Source organism: Sylvia atricapilla, chromosome 1, assembly GCF_009819655.1.
Source record: "Sylvia atricapilla isolate bSylAtr1 chromosome 1, bSylAtr1.pri, whole genome shotgun sequence".
NCBI lineage: Eukaryota > Metazoa > Chordata > Aves > Passeriformes > Sylviidae > Sylvia > Sylvia atricapilla.
The window spans coordinates 66,253,813-66,279,267 of record NC_089140.1 but is presented as its reverse complement, the minus strand read 5'-3'; the positions used below and the strand labels follow the sequence as shown (position 1 = coordinate 66,279,267).

Genomic DNA, 25,455 nt, shown 5'->3' with positions numbered 1-25,455 from the left:
ATTTTTTGCAGACCCTGTTACCTACTGGTCTTCTGCAAAGATCTGCTGGCATTAATGCTTTTTATGACAGAACTGTATTTAGGTGGAGTTTATACTCAGGTTTTCAACAAGTGAGAGAGCATTTACCACAGCTGTCCCTGTTCATGCAAAATGCTGACAAGAAGGCAGGGAGCAGTGTAGCAACACTGCCATCATATCTGTGGATCAGGTGCTGCACTAGAGCAGCTGACAGCTTTGCAACATCTACATGTAGAAAATAAAAAGCACCTTTGAACTCGTTCTGTATTGATAGAAGCAATTTCTTTTACAAGTGTCTTGCATTTGCTCACTTGTTTTGCACAGAGCAGCAGCGACCAAATGAAGGCATCTCTCTCCCCACAGGATTGTGGTCAAAGGTACTCACTCTCCAGCCAGAACCACACCACCAGGTGTTTTCATCATGGCTTTGCCAGTTCCAGCAGTTACTGTAGCCAACTCAGAGATACTAATTTTAAATGCATTTATTAACAGTTTGTAAACAGGAAAAAAAGTGGAAGATAGACAAAGACAGCAAGACTTAAGATCACAGAGTGACTGGCATTGGAAAGCACCTTTGGAGGTCACATAACCTAGCCTCCCCTGCTCAATGCAAAAAGCCACCCACAGCCTCCTGCCCAGGACCATATCCAGACAGTTTTTGAATATATCCAATGATGGAGACTTCTCAACCTCTCTGAGCAATCCAGGCCAGTGCTCCATCACCTTGACAGCAAGAAATTATTTAGTCCATTGAGAAGCTCCTGTGTTTCAGTGTGTGCCCACTGCCCCAGTGCTGAGCTTTGCTGACATGAGCCTGGCTCCCCCATCTTTGTACCCTCCCTTCAGTGTCAATACACATTGATGGAATTCCCCCCAGCCTTCTCTTCTTCAGGATGAAAAATTCCAGCTCTCTCAGCCTTTCCTGATGGTCGAGTCCATCATCTTCATGTCACTTTGCTGGCCTCCCTCCTCTAGCCCCATTTTTCTCTTGTGCAAGAGAGCCCAGAACTGGACACAGCACTACAGGTGTAATAAAAATTACAAAATAAAACTTCACACTTAAAATATAAGTAATAAAAAAAAAAAAAAAGGAAAAAGAAGAAGAGGAAGCATAAAACTGAGAAATCTAACAAAGAAAACATAGAAATAACCAAAAGCAGAGAAAAGCACCTCGAAAAGCAGCACAACAGCCCAATCCAGGTGTAGAGAAGTGTTAAGTCAGCCACATATTCTAAGCTGACTATTTGTGCATGAATGCTCTTTATTGCAATAGTCTCTGCTTCTCTACAAGCGAATGGCAAACTGATACAGACCCGACAAGACATCATTATGCTTAATTCCTCATGTGATAACAATTCCTCACAGTTTTCCCATGGCAGCAGCTTTTGACTAGTAGCAAGGTGAACCAGTCACCTTAAAGTGAAGGATATTGCACTTCTCCAAAAACTGCTACTGCGCGTGTCTTGCTTTTACAGCAGCGCTCACAGAAAACAGAACAAATCAACAAGAAAATAACAATGCAAAAAAGCTGCAAATAAAATGCAGAAAAGCTTTTTTATGGCTGTCTTATTTTCCCTTTAAATTACACTTGTACAGGACAAGGAACAGAAACAATTTTACATCTCTAATGCTGAGAGTAAAACTGGGCTTACATTGATACCATTTCCTTAAAGTATAGATGGGCTCTGCTGGACTTGGGGCACTGAATAAGTGAGGGTATTAACATCTATTCCTTGCTCATCACAGACTTACCAAGGCAACTTTGGGCAAGATATCATTTATGCTACATCTCTGAAATGGAGATAGGGCTTTTCTGCCTGATAGGCAAGACTGAAATTAATCTCTATAAACTGTCTGAACAGTCAGGAGTTTTATATTAAATATTAAAATTAATACAAAGACTTTTAAACAGGTAAAATGTAAAAGAAAACCCCTTCCACTAATTTTGAGCTATTAACTAAACCATAAATAAAATCCCTCCAGAAAAAAGTATTAATCCATTTAATTACTTCCTTAACTTGTGAAGTTTACTTATTATTTTCTGCCCTCCAGAGTATACATGCAATTTTATACCTCTTTTCAGAACAGTAAACAACTCAAAAAGTTTCCATGACTGAACAAGCAGCAGTCAAACATGAGAGAGGGGCTTGTTTGTGCCTGGGAGCATGGGAGACAGAAAGAAAAGAAACAATTAAGACACACCAGGTTAGTGAGAAGGCACTTATTAAAGAAAAAAAAAGAGCACTTCGAAAAATTTATTTCCTCTTCCTCTAGTTCTCACAGGCAGGCAAGGGAGAAGAGATTTTCTTGGAAGATGGAATGAGGTCAAGGAGTTAACTCATATGTGCACTCATCAAGACCTTTCCAAAAATAATGAGAAGTATGCAAGATTTTTTCATGGAGAAAAAGGGATTTAAGATAATCATCCAGATGGTTATAAATGGTATGAAACAGAAAATCTGAAATGTGACCAACCTGCAACAGTGTGACGTAAGCCCTTAAATGCAAGAATACAAACTTGAAACAATTCACAGTGCATAAACAGAGCATGTTGAAAAAGGAGTTCACATCCAAGAGGAAGAAAGACAAAGGAAATAAGGAACACAAGTAGGAATGACATAAAGCCTAAGCTTTAGCTTAAAACATTTGGTAAGTTCAAAGAATAGGAGTAGTAAAACAAGATTAAGAAAATCAATTTGATGCAGGATGAGGAAACACTGTAGGTTTGGAGGGCAGGGCATCAGTTCTTCCACACTTGTATTCACACAGGTACCTGTGTAATCAGCAGTTCTGATGATAATGACATACTGAAATACTGAAGAAATCCACAGCAGAGTCAATTACTTCATTACCGAAGTGTGCCAGACAAATGCAAAAATGTAATATGAAAGCAACTGCAAAAGCATGCTGATTTAGGGAAACAGAGCTCCTCAGCTTTCCAAAGGAGGCAGAAGCAGGTATCACAGAGGTAGATTGCTGACATTGACTGAGATCCTGGTCAGACTTAAATTTTACTGAGAATTTCAATGCTGTTATAACTAATTTCTACATCATAGACTTTTTTTATAGAGAGGAAAAAAATGTGTAGCAGAAGAATGAGAAGCAACTAATTCACATTATGTTTAACAAATTTTCTGGTGAGAGAATTGACTGTTTTTTTCCCATAGTTTCACCATGCCTACTGCAGAGCCCAGGAGACAATAAGTATAAAATGCAGTAGAGTTAGTATGACCAGCCTTCAACATTGGGAGGGGTTAACCAACATCCCAACATAAGTGCTCTTACACAAAAAAATAAATAATTTACAGTTACTTTGTGGACAAGCCCTTATCCATATTTCATAGACAATACAAAACCAACATACATATACAGTACATAGGACTCAACCCCAAAATTTTGTAGTAAGAACACCTCCAAGTTTGTAAGGTTTTCTAACTTGCATGCACTATGAATCTTATTTAAAAAACCCCACACCACAAAGAGCAGTTCACTGAAATTAAGATTTTCTTAGTGAAGGCATGAAACTGCACAGACCATGATATGTGGCAAACTATGAACTTGTGTGTGCATTTTCTTTAACACACTTACATATTGTTGATTGGCAAGTACTAGACTCACACCTATGAAAATAAAGAGCTGACTCTTAAATCTATGCTATTAACAGCAAACCTACAATATTCATTTGCATATAAAAATAATTTTAAAGTACATCAGTAAAACAAAACATACACTTCTACAGTTAAGAAAATTATTAAAAAAAGAAAACAAAATTTCACCTAATGATAGCTCATTAACTCAGTCATGTACACAACAGAAAATAAATTAAAAAATGAATTATTGTGATTACTATTCTCTCCAAAGAGAGGCAATAGAGACAAAACTGGATTATATAAACAGTTCTGAAACATACATACTACATTTGATTTCTAGTCAGAAACTTTGTGAGTGACTTCATCTATTTAAATAAAACAGATGCCAAATGAATTACATTTACTAAGACTTTCTGCATATATTGTAGCTTTCACATAATTTGTTTTCCTGAAGGTTAATAAAGTTTAGCAACAGGCAGAGTTTACAGATGGCAGAACTAGGACTAAAATTTTTTTAACCTTGCTGGAAGTACCAACTTAATTTAGTGAAAAGAATGCAAGGGAATGTAAGAGTTGATAAATACAACAGGGAAAGAAGTGTATCAATCCCCTTGACTTGGTCAAATGCATTCTTGTATCAAATTTGAAACTGGAATGCTTTATCACACCTTACCATAAAACTTTGCCTGCAACATGAAAATAGACAGCCATGGCAGGCCATCTCTCTCTCTCAAGTTGTATCTGTTCATCAAATTCTCACCTCTCTACCTCATCCAGGACGTAATTGATGGAGCAGCAGCTTGGAATTTAAAAGCCAAAACTGCGCCATGCAATAGATTTTCCTGACTTGGCACCAGTGAGTTTGTATGTGTTCGAGACGCTTTGCTGACACCCCAGAGAAGTGTCAGTGCTGGGAACAGTGCAGTTATGTCAGCACAGCTCTTCTCCTGCTCATCCCATGGTGTTCAGACGGCTGTTATCCCATGCTCTACTCCATAACATACTGAATATGGCAGATGTGAGCTACCAAATCTGTAAGAAAAATTTAAGGCACATTTTGTATCTGTGCTTTGATTACAAGCTCCTTTGAACAGCAATTCTTCCTAAGTGTCTGAAAAACATTTTGTACATCTTGAATACTTTCATCAACTAGTATTTTTGACAGAAGGCCATCCTGTGAGATATTTTAATTCTTTGTATGCTCTTTCTGACTATATATTTCTACTATCCTATTAACTTTTGTCTAAGTTGAAAGAACACACACCAAGATGCATCTAAGGGACAAAACAACAAAAAAATCCATGACCACATAAGAACAATGATTTGTAAGGTGATTAGTATTTTTAAAGTGCTGTTGTTAAATATATAAAATGAAAGAGATGGCAAGTGATTCAAAAGCAAGTTGACTATGAAAGAGAGATAAATGGACTTAGCCTTCCTAAATTCATGATGAAAAAGACAGACTGGTAGCACATTGTCTTCTCCTATCACGGAAGAAAGAAAATCGTAATCTGTACCCTAATCCTCTTAACTTCATCAGAAGACCACACAGACTGACACAATACATATTCCAATCACATTAGCTGAAGCTGTTACTATTTACTCCAATATTCAAACTGAAAGAATTTTGACTTGATGATATGAATTTGAGGAGAACTTCCACGTCTCTTTATACCACTATGATAGAGACAGCCATAGGCCACTAAAAATTCTATATCTCACCACAGATTAAGCAAATAAATTTTTTACACCACTGTTTTAATCTCACCTCATTCAGGCCTAAAAGCCCATTTCTTCCTAGCAAAAGGATGAGTGTTGACTGCACAAACTCAATTTCAGTTTTGTTACTTACAAGCAATACTCAAAAAGAGTAACACTAGCATTTCCATACAGATTTCAATTATTACAATAAATATCAAGTTCTGTGATGATCTAAACAATAACTTAAAAAAACCCCAACATTTTTATTTAAAATGTAAAAGAGTGACAACATACTGTATTCTAAACCTTCCACCTTTAAATTCACAATTTGGTCAACCAGTTGGCGATTAATACAGTATTACATTTAAATTACCCCACTTAAACAATTAACAAAGAACCAATAATCTCAGATCAGCCACATGGCCAATATTATTAAAATGCCCAAACTAGTCTTCTAAAGTGTCCCACTTGGGTGCAGCTTCTCAGCAGTTTGCCAGGAGCTGCTGTCCTTCATTGCTGATAAAACCGTCTGACAATGGCCTACAACACCATCTGTGATGATTCAAGTGCTCTGAAGAAAGGGCTCACAAAAGTGTGCATTTATAGCAATCTGCAAGCAGACAATATGCCTTCAGCTCCTTTGGTTTTAATAACATTCCCTTTGGAAAGTGGATCAGTTGAAGACTGTTCCAATAAAACAGTGAGTCAAACTGTAGACAAGGCATCAAGCACCGTCTATACAGTTTGTGACAACGTCCTTGATTTTCTTTCTTCCACACTTTTTTTCCAAAGACCAAGCAGTGAAGGCAGTTTGATTTTGTCCATATTCTTACTGTAAACATTAAGAAATATACCAAGGACAACCAGTAAGCCTGACCACACGTACCTAGAGGGGAGGCAGAGGAGGGGAAAAAAGTAACTATTAGCACTTTATCTGTAGCAATTACATACCAGTATTTGTGGATTAAACAATCCTCACATTAAGAAGAGAAGAGGTGAAGAAAAATCTCCCAAAAATCAGTGGGCTCTGAGATAGAATTTCCCCAAATCTTTATTATTACTGTTCTTCCACCTTTCTTTTTTCCTGTCCAGGCTGGAGAGCTTATTAAAGTGCATTTTTAAGTTAAATAATAATTAAGCAGTATCTGTTCTTTCTCACATGAATAAAATAATCCTGAGGGGTTTTAGTATGTTTTTCCTTCCTATGGTTATTAGAGCTATACTGTTTTTTACTGGTCCAAAATGTTTTCTCACTCAGTGCCTTATGATACTTCCCAATGTAGGCACTTTTTTGTTTCAGCTCTCCATTCTTTTGAGCCTCAATATTTTTAGCTCAGGTAAATTACATTTGGGATTAGCCTGCAAACTTTTTTCTTAAATTAATTTGTATATAGAAATAAATTAGAATTTTATGTTGTTTCAAACCTGAAGAAATTATAATCAAAGTAGCAACTTAGTCGCATTTTTCAATGTAAGCTCTTTCTTCAAATTTAAAAAAAGAGACTAAGCCCAAGCTCAAACATTTAGCAATTTAATATATCAAGATAATACTGTTATTTAAATGGGCTAGCTAAGAATTCAGATCTGATCTTATAAAAGCAGGAACAATACCATAATGGAGAAAATTCCTTCCTGTAGCCAAATTTTCCACCACAGAGACAATATCCAAACAATTTGTTATATATCATAAACACTAAATATTATGTAAGGTTTTCCATAAATTTTCTTTGTTGCCTTTCAGACCTTTAGAAAAATGTAAACTCTTTTCTCTCATGACCTGCATCAACAAGACAGTCAATATTTACAGTAGATTGTCCACATTTGTAGAAGATATGAAAAAACAAGCATTAAACCCTGAATATGATTAGTGTTATATTTCCATGAGGAAGAACATAGTTTTTTATAAAATACTTCATAAACCACTAAGAGCTATAAATACTTACTGTAACGTGAATGGCTTTGCAAAGAACAAAAAAGAAAGCACAATGGTCATTGCTTTTCTTCCTGTTGTTACTGCAGAGGAAAACAAGTATTAACCTATTTAGAATCAATTAACAACAAAAGAACATAACACAGGCTTAGCAGGTAACCTCATAAAATAATTGTCTCACTAAAATGGTGATCACACCCTTGGTGCAAACACAGAATGCAGACGCACCAGCGCAGCACAAACCAGCACTGGAACCATTTGATTTTTGAAAACAAGTACACTGTGTCAGTAGTACCATCTCCAGCCACGCTACCTGCAGCAAGGAAATTTCCAGAACAAGACTTACTCTTTAATAACTTTATGCTAATCAATCCACAGTCTCTGAGAGCAACATGCAAGTAACTTGTGATATAAACTCATCTGTTAAAGCTTGGATGTAGACCAAAGACCAAAGGTCAAGTATCTTGCCATTTCTTCCTCATGTTATTACAACTCCATGGTGTTTTGGGCTCTATTTTTGAGTAGAATGGGATTTTGCTCTCATCATTCTTTTGAAATTACTAAAAATTTTCCTAACAGTGCAGGGAATTACAATTTTGCTTAGAAGCCTAAGAGACCAAGGATGTCTGACTTCAATGATTGCATTAGGAAGTTTTCCTCTAAATCACCAAGAGACATTCTTCTACATGTGATCTGTTCACTAAAAAGAATCAAGGTAGTAAGAAGAGTGGAGAACACAATCCTGTTTCCAAAACAGAGAAAACTCTTTGATTATTCTGAAATTAACTATAGCTCCAACAATTATTTGAACAATTTCAGTGCTATCTGCAATGAACAATGATAAAGCATTACTAGTAAATCGTGTACGAAGAAACCTATGTGGTTTATCACCGAAACAAAATCAATAAACGAGTGAAAGTTGTAGAAAATGTTTAAAAACCAAGTAACAATGCAGCCAGGCACACATGTTTAGCTACGGAGGCTATGTCCTGAACTCCAACAAGGGCCTGAGAAAGTGTTATTCTATATGATGGTACAGAGTTCTCACTTGAGAAAGACCCCAGTACAAGGTGCAGTAGGTTTGCACCTAAAGAATATAGTTTTTATTATCAGAAATTATTTTGCTTACCATGAAGGTCCTTTTACTATACCAAACCAGAAAGTCATATTTGTGTAACTACATCCAGATTAGTCTTACTGCAACACACTGGCAAAAGGAACCACTGACTACTAATGTACCTTCACAGTGCTTTAGCTACAAAAACAAGTTTCATTCCTCCCAACTCTACCCCACAGACAAATATTCACTTGAGAGTGTTTTATAGTAGAAGAAACATCCTTCACTACTGCTTCACTATCTGCCCCAACTCCAACTTTTTAGTAATAATATTCTTTCTACATTTTAAGAAATTTATGTACATTAAATAAAATGATTTTCTACTACATGAAAAATTAAAGGAGAATGGAAAAGAAAATTGAGTTTTAATTAGAAAACAGTTTACAAATGAATAATTTAAAAAATGGTTAAATTACTTCAGTTTTTCTAATTACAATTATTTCTGCTCTTTCAAATCAGTTATTAATTAAAATATTTATGTAACCATTTCCTTCTAAATTAAGTGCCTTTTCTTCTTTTTCCCAATTAAGTCTGATAATTTCTCATTCTGCTAATAGAAATACAATTTTCATTAAACTCTTTCACCCCACTCCCCTCAAGAAGGGGGAGGGTGGATGGGGGGAGGTGGGAGGGACAGTAATGAATGTGGTGTTCTTCCAAGGCACAATAAACATTTTCATATTGCTACAGGCAAGACAGAAAGGGCTGAAGTGCTAGAATTGTCAAGGTCAGCCATAAGAAAACTGGGGAAAGGTTTACTATTTACAGCATTTTAAAACTTTTTTAGTACAGTGAGACTTTTTTTTTTTTTTTTAGAAGTATTTTAATACATGAAACAACCCTCTCATCTGGGTCAATTTCCAGTCAGGAGAGCTACTGAACTTAGTTAAAAGCAAATATGAAACAGGTATGCTGCAGAGAAAATAACTGATAGGAAATCAGAGCATGAAACCCTCAGGTCAGAGAACAACAATGTATTTTCCCCTCCACTACTGTGAATGAAGTAGAGCGTTACCTGACAGAAACCCGGGTGTCTTTTAGGGGAAGAAGAAAGGCAAGTAGCTACATGACATTCTGCTACACCTTCCCCCCCGACCAGGCCCTTGTGACTAATGTTTGTGGTTTCATGATGTGCTTAGAAACAATGTCACTGCCTACTATGCCTTTCTAGAATATCCTTACTTTTTCTTCTACATTTTAAATGATGCAAGTCTTTTCCTTTCTGTATTTTCCTATGAAGATAGGCTGAGAAACTTGGGGTTGTTCAGTCTGGGGAATAGAAGGTTCTGGGGAGATCCTATAGCACGTCACAGTACCTAAAGGGGGCCTACATGAGAGCTGGAGAGGGACTCATACAAGGGCATGTAGTGACAAGGACAAGGGGCAGTGACTTTAAACCGACAAAGGGTTGCTTCAGATTAGATATTAGGAAGAAACTCATACTGTCAGAGAGCTGAGATACAGATTGTCCAGAAAAACTGTGTCTGCCTTATCCCTGGAAGTGTTCAAGGCCAGGATGGATGGGGCTTTTGAGCAAACTGGTCTAGTGGAAAGTGTCCCTGTCAATAGGAGGGGAGGTGGAACTAGATGATCTTTCAAGTTCCTTTCAACCCAGATGATTCTGTGATTCAATTTCAACTCCTCCATTCAGAAGTGTTTGTTTCTGCACTAAAACATAGCACGGACTAGATGCACAAGTTTATTTAACTGGCTCTTCACGGTTGAAACTGTGGCACAAAAAGAATCAGGAAGCTCTCAAATATATTTTTTTATCTACCATGTGAAGATCCATGCTACATAAATCAGTCAGCACAAAGAACAGAAAAAAAGTCAGAGTAAGAACAATTCTCAAAGGCTCTGTCGTGAACAATAGACTAGGATTACTTTGTTTTTATACAAAGGCAATAAAAATATCATTTGTTCATACCTGTTACAGCGAGAAGGGCACCAAAGATTTTAATCAAAGCTAGAACAAAGGATATGCCAAAATACCCAGTCAGGGAGAAAAGGAATGCATAACCATAAGTCTGAACTGGATGCTGCAACAATAAAAAAAGCTGGTTAAGAAAATGTAAAACAAACCCTGAGGTATTGCAAAATGACATAAAACTACAGACTTTAATCAACTGCTTGAGCAATAATAAGCTGTTCAACAATGCATTCATGCAAAAATCCTTATTTAATTTTAGTTAAATAATGGAAAAATAATAATGAAATTATAAGCTCATAAGTCTGGTCCGGTGATTTTGTTGCTTTTTAAAACATTACCCCATCTTATACATCAAAGACTGGAAAAACTTGCTTACTGTATGAATTATACAAGTTAACCTGTTTACATGATGAAAACAGAACTTTAGAGAGAGAAATGATGAGATTTTCTAAATCATACAGAGCAAGGTTTTCCAATGAGGTTCTTCATAGAAAAAGGGAAATCTTTACACCTACCTTTGAGCAAAATGTTACTGCAGGGCTTAATCCACTAGTGCATGTTAATCCAAATAAAATATACACAAAACCTATCGAATAGGAATACAAAACCTAGAATAGTGTAAGAGAAAATAATTACTAGATGATACTATACAAAAGGACAAAATGAAATGTTTTCAGATGCTTGGCCCTATAAATATGCTTCTCAGAGCTGAATTTGCAGCGTTTGATGATATTTTTACTAGCATTTATAGAACAGCTGATGTACAGCAGAAAGTCAACAATAAGTGTTAGACATATTCTTCCTACCTACAACAGAAAGGAAGTTTGGAAAGCAAGTCAGTTAATAATATCCTGAGGTGTCAACCATAGTAAATCCTTCAAGTTCAGGATTTCACAGCCTAAAGACTTCCCACAACTATGCAATTTGATAGTCTGAAGAACATGTAACACATCCTTCATTATCTGCTACTTATCAAGCACAGTAAAGATCTGTATTACATTAAATGTGCAAAGGGTAGCACACAATCACCATGGACTACCAGAAGTGTCACTTCAGTTCACACGCATGGCACACAGGCACGATGACTGTGGCATACAGGAGTCTCAAATATGGCCAGCTCAGAGCTCAGAACACTCAGGAAACAGGTAAGCTTTTTATTTTGTCTGCACCTTTACTCAGTTGCACTGAGCAACAAAACAATCTTCATCTATCCTTTCTCATGTTAAGCCAACAGAAGTAGAAACTGGAACTGTCCATCCATCCATCCTCCCATGCAGCTGGAGGCATTCAGCTGTTTGGATATTTAATAGCCTTTTCTTGTAAAACAGAATGAGTCAACAGAACTATTCTACATAATGCTGCCTAGAACATGCTGATCTACTATGCTTTCAAAACTCCACGTGTTGCTGTAATATCACAGTTACTGGGAAAAATCTATTAAAAATTGATAGAAATTGCACAAGACAACAGAACACTTTTATTACTGCTCTAGAAAAAAGAAGGATGAATACACATTTAAAGAGCAGACCTGCTTTCAAACACTTAAAAACCAATGACTTGATCCTCAAGGCTTTTACTTGACACTGTTTATACACACAGAAGTCAGTTCCCTACTTTTTCACTTGTCTCTGCATCCAGTTGTCTCCCTAAGTATACCCAAGGACTTCACTTTTCCCAACCAGGAATAAGCATCACATTCCTATTTCCTTGTTAGGCAGTGTAACACATGTCACTTCCACAGAATGACACATAAGGCAAAAATCAGGTATAACCTTCCAAAACAGCTATTTCAGTCACAAGACATCTTTCCCCATTCTACAGTTGTTTAAATCCAGAGCAATTGCCAAATCTGACAGAGTAAGAGAGATCCTGTGGACGACAGGTTTCTTTGTTTCTTTATTATTCAATTTTCTTTCCAGATCACTGTCTATTAAACATAATCTCCAATTCAGATTCAATATTTACCCACAGCTGCAAGCATAAAAAATAATTTCCAAAATTCTGCTTGTAATTCTACACTGAATTCTCTGAACAAAATCCTGAAGTTTAATGTCTAAACCATAAACAAACCCTTTATATTCTAAACCACTACACTCTACAAGTAGTAAGAGCATACAGTATGAGGATCAACATTTGTCAGACTAATGCAGAATGAAAAGCAAAGTCCTGGAGAGAGCAGGAATTTTGTAGGTAACACAGCAACAACTGTCACACACTAAGTGGGCAAGAAAACAGCAACAGATTGCACTTTAGCTTGAATTTTGGAAATGACAGGTATAGAAGGCTGCACCAGATCATGCAGCTAAATCTCCGCCCTCAGCAGCAGTCAACAGTGAGCACTAAGAAAACGCAAAAGAATAGAAACAAGAACACAGGGACACTTTCAGGTATATAGTCTTCCACATTCCAGAAACTTGTAGCTCAAACTTCTTGAGCCATCCTAAATCACTTCTGGCCTTAAATGAAGATTCCTTCTAACTTTTTCTCCATTTATGAAGCTATTCTTATGAGAAACTAGATTTTTCTAGTTAAATGTCAAATACACGCCAAATATAGAAAATAAATTTCACTAATTTTTACCTGTGGCATATTCATATCATGCTTTGTATAGTAAAAACTTTACTTGTACTTACTCAACTTCAGAGAAAAATACACCAAATTCAAGTTTTGTCTAAAAAGAAAATTAACCTCAGACCATATGAACAGATAATCCGCATTCCAAGTAAGTATATAAAAAATATGGAGCAAGACATTTTCAAAATTATGCATTTCACTGAATCAGGAACAAAAATATTCACCCAGAATTTTACAGATTTTGAAAGATTTAAAAAACTCTGCCTCCCAAGTACTAGCACACTCCAGAAAGCAAAGTATAGCAAGTAAGAAAAGCAACACGTTCCATGTAACACATGCTCAACTATACCAGAACAGTGTGCATTTTTCAGAGATTAAGTATGCGATCATACAAAAAACCAGTACACTCATCTCAGGCCTGCAGAGCAGACAAAGGAATTGTTGACAGAAATGAGTTTCTGTAGCTGCAATATACATTTGAAGCTACACACAGAAAGCAGCACCCTTGAAAGGTTAGAAAATGAAACAGAAAAATCAGCAGAAGTCCTCAGACAAACATGAAACCCCCAAAACAGTACACCAAGAGCTTTCCCTGTCATAAGCAAGAGAAAAGCACATTAAGTCCCATGCTTTGTCAATATAGGCCTTGCCTATGATAAAACATGCTCTTTTAAAATTGCAAATGTGGTATTTACCATTTCTGAATTAGAACCATTGTGCAACTTCATAGCCTTTTCCTGTACATTTCCTATAACTGCATCTGCGCAGAGGGCAAGGGATATTAGGATCACACCTATTAAAACAAACAAACAAACATCTCTTCAGAATATTCACCAGCAAAATGGTGACAGAAAATCCAAGGAATAGAAAAATAATAACCACCTCTCCCCAATAATATATTCTAGAAGTCAACAAAAATATTTCAAGATACCAGTACAAAGCAGTGCCTACCTCCACTCTCCCTCCACCAACTAAGCCCTGAGCACTGTGTGTGTGTCTCTAAGCTTGATGGCAACATCTGGACATTGCTATAAAGAAGTCAGCCATAGTTTTTGTGGTAATAAGAGCAACAGCAGTTCCAGTTAGTTAATGACTATAAATAACCAGAGAAAATACTCTTTGATTAGTTAATCTCACATTATTTTTTTTCCTGACAAAGGCAAATAGAAATGTTAGATGTAACAGTAAAACAAATGCAAGAGGATTGACAGTAGAAATCTTTCATTACTGAAAAATTAACTTAAAAAACCACTGTTGTTCAGGTAGAAACCCCGTGGTTTTAGGTTACCACTCATGCTCACAATGAAGTCACTACACAGTCATTACTGTAATCAGCTTTCTGATAACAAAAACCTGGTCACTCCAGCCATGTCAGTAACACAGCTCATTGCTCAAACTACGAACTTTCATGACTGTTGTATTTAATGATGAACACAGGTTGAAATCCCACTTTTTCTAAGTATACAACATTACAGAAGACACTAATCATCAAAACGCAAATCAAAACCTGCTCTAGTCTTGGTTCCTTAAAAGATCGTGTCAGGGAAGAAATTAGAAGACTAGAAACAAGCAGTGTTTTATTTTCTTAATCCTATATTCTTACAGTCAGAGGTGGAGCATTTAACATTTTTAAGGCCCATGAAGTTTAAGGTGGTATTTTCTTTGCAAGAACTCCTAAACCAGTAGTTTTTTTTTAGTTTGGGAACCATTTCCTTTCCATGGCTAGACTTTTCAGGTGTCTTCATTATTTAAAATTATCAGGCACTGGAAAAGGTATAACTCAATGGAAAAGACATGATAACATGAATAATATTGGTAATGCTAAAAATATAGATATCCCATCTGCATGGATTCAGCTCTCATCCAAAGCTATAATAACAGCTCCAGCTGAGCAATTTCACTCTGTAATGTGATGGATGCAGGTCTCCATGGGCATTCTTCGTCATAATTCACATTCCAGATGTGCTTAATGGCCCAGGGACATCAGTGGACAAAAGCATGGTTCAGCACTGGACTGAGATGAAAAGCTTACCTGGAACCTGAAGCACCACTGCACATGAAGAGGAGAAATGTGGGGACAGGAAATAAGTTAATCTTATACCCATTACAGAGTTTGGAGTGTGAGGAGAATTGTTCCACACATTGTGGCAGTGCTGAGCAGAAGCAGCAGCAGCAAAGCCATGGATGAGACCAGCAGTGTTGTATTGGATGTAATGCGTGAGTAAAAACAGGTGGAAAAACTGGACCTAAAGCAGTTCTGAAAGGAATCTGCATGGAAATAGTTCTACACAAATCATTGGAATGAACTCAGGAATTCAGTTATTTTTTGTCATTTGAGAAAGAAATTCAACCAAGTTTTTAAATCCAAGCAAGTTAAAATCCTTGCTTTGCTTCTGATTTTAGACAGTATTAAAAGGTAATGTGAGTACTCCACCTAAAAACTACTGCAAATCTGACTAAGATCATCAGTTTATATAAAGTAAATGGTTCCGAAATGGAAAAATACTTAAAAATTTAAGTAGAAAAGTCAACTAATCTTTTTAAGTTTTAAAATATTCCAATTAATTTTTTCATATTTATTTTAATATATATGTACTAGGGCAAGTCTTGAGAATACATGAGACATTTCAAGCAAAAGGATGCAGTTTTCAGAAGTTTTAGGAACCTAAGACCTTACCTTTTGAATAAAGGTCTCCTCTGCCACAGAGAGAGCTCTGCTAGAGCAAAGCTACAATAAAACTTGCATTTTCAGTAGCATACCTGAAGGCACTCCAACAAGAACTCAGAACTTCTCTGGAATGCTTATTGTAGGAAAACCCAAGCATTTTCTTAAACTCTAAAACATAGTATGTCTTTACCTGTCAGGTTGAAGTTTGGTGCAACTGTGCTGTCAGCTAAAGTAAACCATATTAATCCCAGGCTCATACACAGGGCAGCAGACACATCGACAATATTGTAACGTTTTCCTACAAAATACAAACAGCAAGAATGGACTGTTAGCACTCTCAAAATTTCATGTTTATCTTGTTTAACAGACTAGAAGACAAAGGAAACTTTGTTCCAATGTCATTCTTCTACCTAAACAGAAGACAATGCTCTGGTCTTTCACAATCAGACCTAGTTTCTTCTACAACAGAAATTCCTGCTACAGGGAAGGACCCTAATGGGAAATACCTGATTCTTGTGATCAGCTTTGGTTTGAGTCAACAGTTACAGCACTGACACAAAGCACATTCTCCCTGACAAAGCATTCTCTTAGCAACCTCAGGATACCTTAGATGTTTCTTAATACTTTTCCTTCATACAAGACACTTCAGCTGCCTTTATTCATCAGAAAGAAGTCAATTCCAAACACTAACAGAAAACTCTGGTACTCTGAGAACCCTACGCTGTGTCATAGTTTGGGAGAGACAGATTTTGGAGGGGAATGGAAAAAGAAAGTAAGGACATGAAAAAGCAGGAGTTAGTATATTTTGTTTGAAATAAGATATTCTTTGCTCAGAAGCTGAACTTTGAACATAAGCTTCCAAGGGAACTCTGGTGAACTGAATCTTTTTAACGATAATATTAAAAAAAAATAGCTCCAGAGACTACAACACTACAACACAATAAAAAGTTACACAAAGCTTTAGGGAAATACCAGTCACTTTGCATTAAAATTATAAAAAATTACTCCTAAAAAAAGGTAAATACTGTGTAGGCATGTATGTATACAAATATAAAGCTGAAATCTCTGAAAATTCAGCTGTTTTCAACCAGAAGGCCAGAATTTCCTACAGAAACAGAAATCCAGCATTCTAGATTTCATTTCATAATACTTGTCTATGTGAACCTTTACTGACTAAATTTTTGTTTACTGAACAGAAACTTTTATAAGATAATAAAGTCTCCTAAATCCAGAAACAGTGAAGTATATTTATTCACATAACTATAACCTTTACCAGTTTTTCTCCAAATTCCATTTTCTCTTCTTGAAATATGCACTATAACTTTAGGGCTAGCCAAAGACATGGAAAATCAGGTGTTACCTGATTGATCAGTCAATCAAAATTTAGGAATTAATATTTTCAAACAAGAGTAGGGATTTCCTTCACAACTCATATTAGATTTGCAATTCCAAGTTTTCCATTTCAATATTAAAATAGTTTCATTTATGAAGTGATTTAGTTCAGAAAACAAACTTACACTTCTTAAAAATTAGGAAAGCTTGGGTATAAATGAAGTTTTGCAAGTGACCTGTAGAATGTTTTTCCCCATATTTTCTGTTGATCTAATCCTATTTGTACATTTTCTCCAAAGATGCTTCAGAAATTCTCATTTTCCTCCTAAGTAAAAAATTCTACCAGCGGATTTGAAAAAACTACGGGATACCATCTATGACTGCCTCCCAAAGAAACCACTTCAAAAAAATCATCTAATAGCAAGACTAACACTTACCTTGTATAAAAACCCCACCTATCATAACTGGAATCAGCTTACAGCACTTGAAGATGACTTGAGTAGGATAATTCAGATATCCTAAAGAGGTATTTGACAGACCCATAGTTCCCACTGTCAAAAATGCTATTATCATGTAGGTTTTGCCAGGAATCCTAGAAAACATAAACATACAAATCTTGGCGTTACAGATTCATCTGGAGCAGATTTAGCTTGGAAAATTCAGGTAAAGAAATACTTTTGTAATACAACCTCAACATCTTTCTCACTGAATTTCCCTTCATAGAAATTTAAAAAAGGACATAAATGTCTGATTTCATATTTCATTTCTTTCAATTACTGCAAATAAAAACCAGGAATACAAGACAATAAAAACTTTATGGCTCATAAAATATTCAAGCAATAACTCTTTAACCTCCTTCTGAGAAGGTATGTTAATTACACAAGAAGCAAGACAAAGGTTTCAGGTTATTTGTCAAAGGAAATGTGGAAGATTGGTATAGTGAGATAACCTGGATCTTGATTCTGTCACAGGTCACTGCGACAACTTCTTTGGTGAAGTTTTCACGTGAACATTGACATTTTTAAAATGAAGAAGGTTGAAAAAAGGACCACTCTTTTATGAAACTCAATGAAACTAAGAGAGCAGTGATTCAGATACCATGAACAGAGAGGCTCGTTGAACATTTTCAGATGTTTTGTTCACAGTTTGATGAAATTATCACCTGACAACAGATGATCCAACAGTTACTTTTGTGCTCACTTTGTGATTTTTTTACAGTTACTGCTGTGCATATGTTCAGCTATTTTTCATGCATACTCAGAACATAGTTAAGAACATAAGGAGCTGTCTTGCTGCAATCCTGTCTTATCCGTAACTCATTATGTGATGCACACATACTCTGAGGCATGCAAGAAAAACGTAAAATTTAAGAAATAAAGATTTCTGCATGTCTACAAGAAGATGCCTAGGTTATAGAAAGTAAAATATAAAATACATTTCAGATCCACCATTCCAACACAACTTACTTGAAGGGTCATACTCTGTAAGCATTACCAACTGGTAATAAAACCTCATAAACACTAGTAACCCATAAGGTAACTGTGAAATATTATCTGATGCAACTCAAAAAGTCAGATAACTTGAAAGATAAGCCATAAGTGTTTAAAATAAAAGGAATAATTTATCCTTGTTTGTCAAAATAAGAATTTCATGATCTAAAACCATTACATGCAAAATCATCCAAGGCTGACTGCAGGTAAGGAAAATTAGTTATGTTCAATCAGAATATAAGGCAACTTTAAAATTCATGTACATCATGACAGCCTGTATCCAAGTTTCCAGAGTGCCTCAATAAACACTTTGCAGAGGCCATAGATGGGTAGCAGGCTGCAGAATTGCTACACTGAGTCAGAATATATCCCATTTCCATGGGATTCAAGACATCAAAAATCTCCTTGGTCAATTGCAGTGAAAACACAGAACAGTTCTGTGGCATTGTCATGAGTGCTGTCTTAAATGAAAACCACAACACTTCAGTGCATCCTTTGAAGCAAACCCACTCAGCCACATGGCAAGCAGAGAGCAGACCTCTGACACTCTCCAAGATGCAAAGCATGTTAGAGGAACATATTCACTGACAGATGGCTTCAAGTGCTGTGAAGTGCATTGGCTCTATTCTAGATGTGATAATCCCAAGCAACACATACATGAGTCAGTCTCTATCAGCCACCTTATGGATACAATATGGTCTGTAAGTGGGACAGTGACAACAGAGTCAACAAAACTACTTACAGGTCCAAAATCCAAGTCAGTGCTTCTAAAATATTCTCTAACATCATGCAGCAAATTCACTTTCTTTTATCTACAGAACTGTTAGCAATGCCTCTCAGTACTCACATTCAAAAGCCAGAAGTTAAATTTACCATAAGTATCAAATACTTCTAATTTCATGGACAGTGGGTAAAATGCTTGGAAAAACACATACCTTCTTCTTTTGTCCTGAATCAACTGCAATTCTATTAGTCCAAAAATGGAATAAAATCCAAATTGCACTAAAGTGAGGTACCAACCAAAAGGTTTAAAACCTTCCACTGAAAATATCAATTCCTATAAAAACAAAAACCCACCAAAGTCATGTACATACACCGAAATATTAAATGGACAAAAAAATCAACAGACCTTTTTCCTCCATGTACATGCAAATCTAGCCTTTGCAGATGCTGGTTATTAACTAGATTTATCTGCCATATGTAACTTGCAAAGTATTGAAAAGAAAAGACAATTTAGGTTCTCCAAAATGAAAGAAAAAAATTTACTGTTGTTGTAAACACACTAAAGTTAATGAATCAATTCATTAGGGGAATACATTTGATCCATTAGCAATTATCTCATAATACTGATGGCTTCCTGCCTGCTTTTCCACTGCTTTTCACTTCATTTACTTCAGTAGTCCATTTTTATTCAGATTTTATAAATATCACAGGATAAATTTAATATAAATTTTCTCTAACAAACATCCTTACTGATAATTTTCAGCTCTTAGGAACACACAATTAATATTCTGAGTGCCTATATTAAACAGCACTTGTGAGTTCATAAATTTGCATGCTGTAGGAATATTTTAAACCACAGCAATTTGTTATGGAAAAATACAGACTCTGCATAAAGACTTATGTAGGTGTATCAGTTATAGAAACAAAAGGCTACCTAATATTTGCCTTTTTGAGGTTCTGCTTTTAATTACTGATCATGTACTCTTAACTCTTTTGAAGCAACTTTATGTTAACAAACTGCCCAGCTGCTTTTGAAAACTGCATTAAAAACATGAATTTTAATGATCAAGATTTTTAATCACCGCTTTACTGAGAATACTCAATAAATTTAAAAATAACTTTAAAAAGGGAACAGAAACATAGCTGCTCAAGATAAGAGAGAAAAGATTAGCAGAATGGTAAATGTTTAACTAAGATGGCATAAACATTATGCTCCTGTTTAATAAACTACCACAGTACACGTTTCAGCTCTGTCCTGAGAACAGAGAAAAAAATAAGATGACTGTAACTGTACAGTACTCATGGAACTCAGGGAGATCTAAAGGCTTCAGCATCAATGAAGACTTTGGTGTATCTTGCACACAGAAGTAAAAGATCAAGTTATGAAAGTCCAAGTGATCTAAACTTTAAGGCAGATGAACGATAATGGAAACTTAGATTACATACTACTTGCTGCTCTCGAATACTGAAAGGCTGACTCTGCAATAAACATCTAGTTTAAACATCTATACATATTAAGATACACACTATATTATTATGCTATTGAAACAGAAACAGAGTAGGAGGAATTGGCGTAAGACAAAAGTTCGTAATATTTACCTGTAAATATCCATAGATTAGATAAAACAAAAAAACTCCAGAAACACAGATGAAAAACTGAGCAGGTTTGCTAAATTTGCTGAGATTCATCCCAAGAACTACAACATCATCTACTGATTTGATATGGGGAGACATAGCTTGAGATTTGGAAGGTACACTGATGGAAATGTATTTTCTGGATGAAGTGAATTTCAGATCCATGGCTCCTGGTTCGCTGCATTCGGTGCTATTGTTGTCTTCTGCCTGCTTTTCTCCTTCTGTGTCTTTTCTGTCTGAAAGCTGAAAGAAATGCTAAAGTCAGATGGGACATAACATACAGCCTTCCAACACCACCACTAAATGAATCTGACATTCATAGGGAAAACATAAAGGTTTTGGAGTTTTGTTGAATTGTTTTTATTCACAAATTCTACTTATCTTTTCTTGTCCAAAGTTAACTTCAGTTAACTTTGTAAATACCAAAGTTAACATCAGAGGCCACTAACTCTTTATGAAAGCAGTTTTACTTCATTCCTACACTCAAAATAGCAACAAACCAACCAACCAACCCCAAAGCATCAGCAACAGAAAACCAACTGGAGTTTCTCAACAGCTCTAACTGGTCCTATCATGTACTCACAGGAGGGACTGCCTGGGACAGAAGTGATCTCCGTGACCAACTCACAGTGAAAGGACTGGTACTGAAGCACTGTGGTTCTGCCTACTTTCCTTCATCATCTCAGCAAAACACAAGACTAGTCCACAACATTGCTAAAAATGACAGATTTGAGTCTATGACCAGTTACAAGCATGGCAGTGGAAGAAGTTATCCCCTCATCTTCATGTTTATTCACTATTTCTTGCACAGTTTTTCAGAAAAGAACATGAAGGTTGGAACAGATTGAGATGCCAGTCTCAAAAATCAGACTGTTTATCTGATGAGGTCTATGATATGGCAATCCCTTTAATATTTATCACATGCAGCTATTTCCACATGTAACAGAAAGCAAAACTGGATGACTGAAGCCTAGAGAAGGAATGTAACAGCTTAGTAGACTGAGATGCAATTAATTCTGTTCTCCAGCTCAGCAGACAGTAAATATAGTATTTGATGGGTTTTTTTGAAGATAAAACACACTGGTCAGCCAATTGTCCCAAGATTTTTAAGTGTAGGTCAGCATTGAGTTCAGTGAGCAGACAGTAATCAAACTATGTCTGTCCCAACTGTTTAATGATTTGTTTTTCCCAGCTCAAAAATAATTCTCCTCATCATACATGTATAAAAAATGTTTTCCCCATTGTTTTTAAATTGAAAATGTCCTAGCACATTAACACTACATCATGCAATAAATGTAGTCTGCAAGAAGACTGGTAAATACAATATATTATACAATACTAGAAATTAAGGTTAGCTGAAAAAATGAAGTATTAGTACAAAGCTTGCAATGTGCTTATGTTTCCTTTTTCATATGATCTACTATCAGGTTGGAACAAGACTCCTCCTAGAGTTCTGAAAGAACATCTTGGGGAGTATAACACAAGTTTAGGGACCATAATAATTATTTGTGCTTAAATTCATAGCTCTTCAGCTGAAGATCAAAAGCGAGAGGTGGAAAGTTTACCCCTGTGGATTTCTAGCTAATCCCAACAAGAAGTGACCATAAAAAGAAAAAAATAAAGTTTTAGACTATTTTTAGTAAAATCAGAAAAGAACTAATGTCAGAGTGCCTTTACATACAATATAATAGAGTTCTGATCCCCCTTAGAGAAAGACTGAAAGAACAGTGGCAAATAAGGGTTATTGGGATGGAGGAACAGGCTGCCCATGTTAGGAACTGAAATAAGATGAAAGCATAACTTGTCTAACCTAACAAAACCCCAATGAAAAGAAAAGAGATCTGCTTTCAACACAAGTATGGAGTACCACTAAGGAGAAAAAAGCAGTTCTAAGGACAGAAGAATGAGACCAAGTGGGTATGAAGTGATCATGAACAAATTTACCCTTTCCATCTCTAGACTGTCTGTATTCTAGAACAACCCAAAAATGAAACAAGGAACAACCGAACTGTTTTTTTTAAGATAAAGCTTATAAAAGCCATTGTGTACAGCTGTTGTGATTGGGCATGATAAAAAGCAGTCTTTTTAATCCCATGTTTATAGCACCCCACCACTGAGCTACCTGCAGAAGATACTTGCTTATCCTACTTGATCCAGATTATGAATTACTACTCTCCCCAAAAGAACTGCATGCAAAGTCAGGACTTCCAAGTTCAAGCCCAAAGATCAAATCCCCATGAAGGAAACCATGTAGTTTGGAATGTATCCCTTGCTGGCATCTCAGCTGAACTTGTGTTTTTCTTGATGTGAGCTCAGATCCTTCCAGTCCAGTGAACAGGATATCTTTCCTCTTTTGATAGGCACCCAGCATTTGTTAATGCCACAGTTTCTCAGTGGAACAAGTGCTGCAGGAGCAACCTGAGCCTCATTTTTCAGCTAAGAGGAAAGAGTGTATGACATATGCTCAGAAGAAGACATGGACATGTACTGTCTTTGGTGCCTCAAGACTCCAAAAACTGAGTTTTAGTGAGTGTTGAGAGAGCTTGCACAGCATCAAGGCCTCTTCCCTTTTTCCCTCTGCCCATCCCTGCAGCAAACAGCCTGGGGTGTGGGCAGCAGGCTGGGATGAGGCACAACCTGGCAGATGACCTGAATTAACCAGAGATATTCCATAAAGCGTCATGGACAGCAACAAAAAATGAGAGGGTTCAGGGAGGTCACCCAGCTTTTGCTCAGGAACTGGCTGGACACTGATCTACTTGTGGGAGGAGTGATCATCTTTACATCACCTGTTTTGGTTTGCTTCTCATTTTCCTTTTTTTTTTTTTCTCTGCTGCTTAAAAACTATTTCTCTCAACCCATAATTTTTTTTTTACTCTTCTTTTCCTCTCTTTTCTGACAGTAGTGAGGGAAGTGAGCAAGTGGCTGCATAGTGCTGAGCTGCCTACTGTCATTAAACCACACAATTAACATAATCTTTGATTTTCAGCTATTCCTATTAAAAATATTTCCTCAGGAGCACCATCAGGTTTTACAGTCTCTCCACTTAATTTTTTTGCAGATTATCCTGTGGTGACAGAAGTGGTAAGAAACACTGAACTGATCACTCCAGACATACCCATGACCAGCCATAAAACTATGATACATTGTTTTTCCCTACATCCTTCAAGGAAAATTATGTAACAGCTGAAGAAACTGCAAATGTATGTATGCATTTGAAAAAGCCTGCACCGAGTAATTTCATTAGCAACAGTGACAGAGCTCTTCTGAAATTCACTGCGACTTCTCAAATTGCTATTTTTCTGAGTACGAAAACAGTTATTCCTACTACTCTCATCAAAATTTCTCAAGCACCTAATTCATGTCTTGAACAAATGTACAGCAAAAATCTGTTTTATGAAGAGTTAAGAGCTGTCTTGATTTGTGTAAAATACCAATTTCCCTCTTTTCTTTCTCCTCCTGTGTGTAAAAGTGTAAACAACAGATTCTTTAGATCAATTACTTTCTGCTTCTTTCCCTTTAAAAGAAGTCCCATGCAGATCAGTACCTACCACACAAAACAGCAATTACTACATGAAGCAGAAACAAATGAACGAGTAGAAAAGCAAAACTACTTTGGCCTCCAAAAAGTTAACGGCTTGTACTGGGCATGGAAAAAGGACCCACCACGAAGGAGCTCAAGCCTTGGCTGGCCAAAGTTTTTTAACACTGAAGAACATAAGTAAACCCCATAATTTTGGAGGAAACCAGCGTCTCAGTACGCTCAGAAAAACTGCTCGCTTGAGACAGACAAGGCAAACTCCACGTTGGCCTTGGCCATGATCCTCTGGAGCCTCTGCCAGAAGCGCTCGGCGGCACGACAGCGGCTGGCAGCACAACAGGGATGCGCCAGGTGACTGGGACGCCAAAGTCCGTCTGAGGGAAACCAGAGCAGACACTTCGCTTGACGCTACCGCCGTCCTGCTCCGGAGGCAAAAGAATGAAGGGAATAGTGTCCACCATGATCCCTGAGGCTTCCTTCCTGCCCACTCGCCTGCATCAGGTGTGCCCGCTCCCGAGCGCCCCGCAGCTGTCCCGGGCAGGGCTGTCCCGGGCTCTCCAGCCGCCACAGGCCGCCATTCCCCGCCTTCCCCCGGGACAGGGAACGCCTCGCTGCCCACGGGTGCCGCGGGACGCCGCCTCCTGGGGCCGGCTCCAACACTCCGTGTCAGCCTCCTCCCGCTCCGCATCCCGCCCCCGGCGCCCCTCACCGTCGTGCCCATGGCCCCCCGATGCCGGGCGACGCTTCGCAGGAAGCGACCCCGCCTCCTTCCCGCTCACCCCCCGTGCCGACGGAGGGCGGAAAGGAGTGGGGAGCGGCCCCGCCCCCGTACCTGTCCGGCGGGCGAGGAGGGGCACGGCGGCTCCGGCCGGCCGCCCCCCGCCAGCGCGTCCCGCCCGCCCGCCGGGATCGCCGCCTGCTGCGGGCCCGCGCCGCCGGAAGTGGCGCCCGGGAGGCGCCAGGGGTCGGCGCGAGCAGCGAGCGCATCGACACAGCGCCGCTCGCTCGCTCGGCGTTCCGCTACCCGGCCTGAGGCGGGCGGGGACGGCGCCCTCCGGCTCCACGCGCGTTGTGGGCGGGGCCTCGTGCCAGGGACCGCCCACCGGGCCCGAGGGGCGGGGCCGAGTCCCGACTCCGCGTTCCCGGCTCCGCGTCACGTTCCCGGCTCCCAGAGTTGGCTGCTGAGGAGTTACCCGCGTGTCTCTG

The 25,455-nt window shown here is 37.8% G+C and overlaps 1 protein-coding gene across 2 annotated transcripts; it reads right to left on the bottom strand.

The window, feature by feature from the left end:
- Positions 1–485: 485 nt before the first annotated feature.
- SLC35B3 (solute carrier family 35 member B3) lies at positions 486–25,273 on the bottom strand. 2 transcript variants are annotated; one of them, XM_066324821.1, is made up of 10 exons: positions 25,082–25,273; positions 20,673–20,951; positions 19,286–19,407; positions 17,298–17,452; positions 15,719–15,826; positions 13,556–13,653; positions 10,802–10,894; positions 10,284–10,395; positions 7,253–7,322; positions 486–6,195 (listed from the first exon to the last, which is right to left on the bottom strand). In XM_066324821.1, the coding sequence occupies exons 2-10, from the start codon at positions 20,871–20,873 to the stop codon at positions 6,045–6,047; spliced, it is 1,110 nt and encodes a 369-aa protein (XP_066180918.1). In that variant the 5' UTR covers positions 20,874–20,951; positions 25,082–25,273; the 3' UTR covers positions 486–6,044. The 2 variants fall into 2 exon arrangements, with proteins under 2 accessions (XP_066180918.1, XP_066180909.1); XM_066324812.1 differs by lacking the exon at positions 25,082–25,273 and adding an exon at positions 24,959–25,071.
- Between the last annotated feature and the right edge of the window lie 182 nt (positions 25,274–25,455).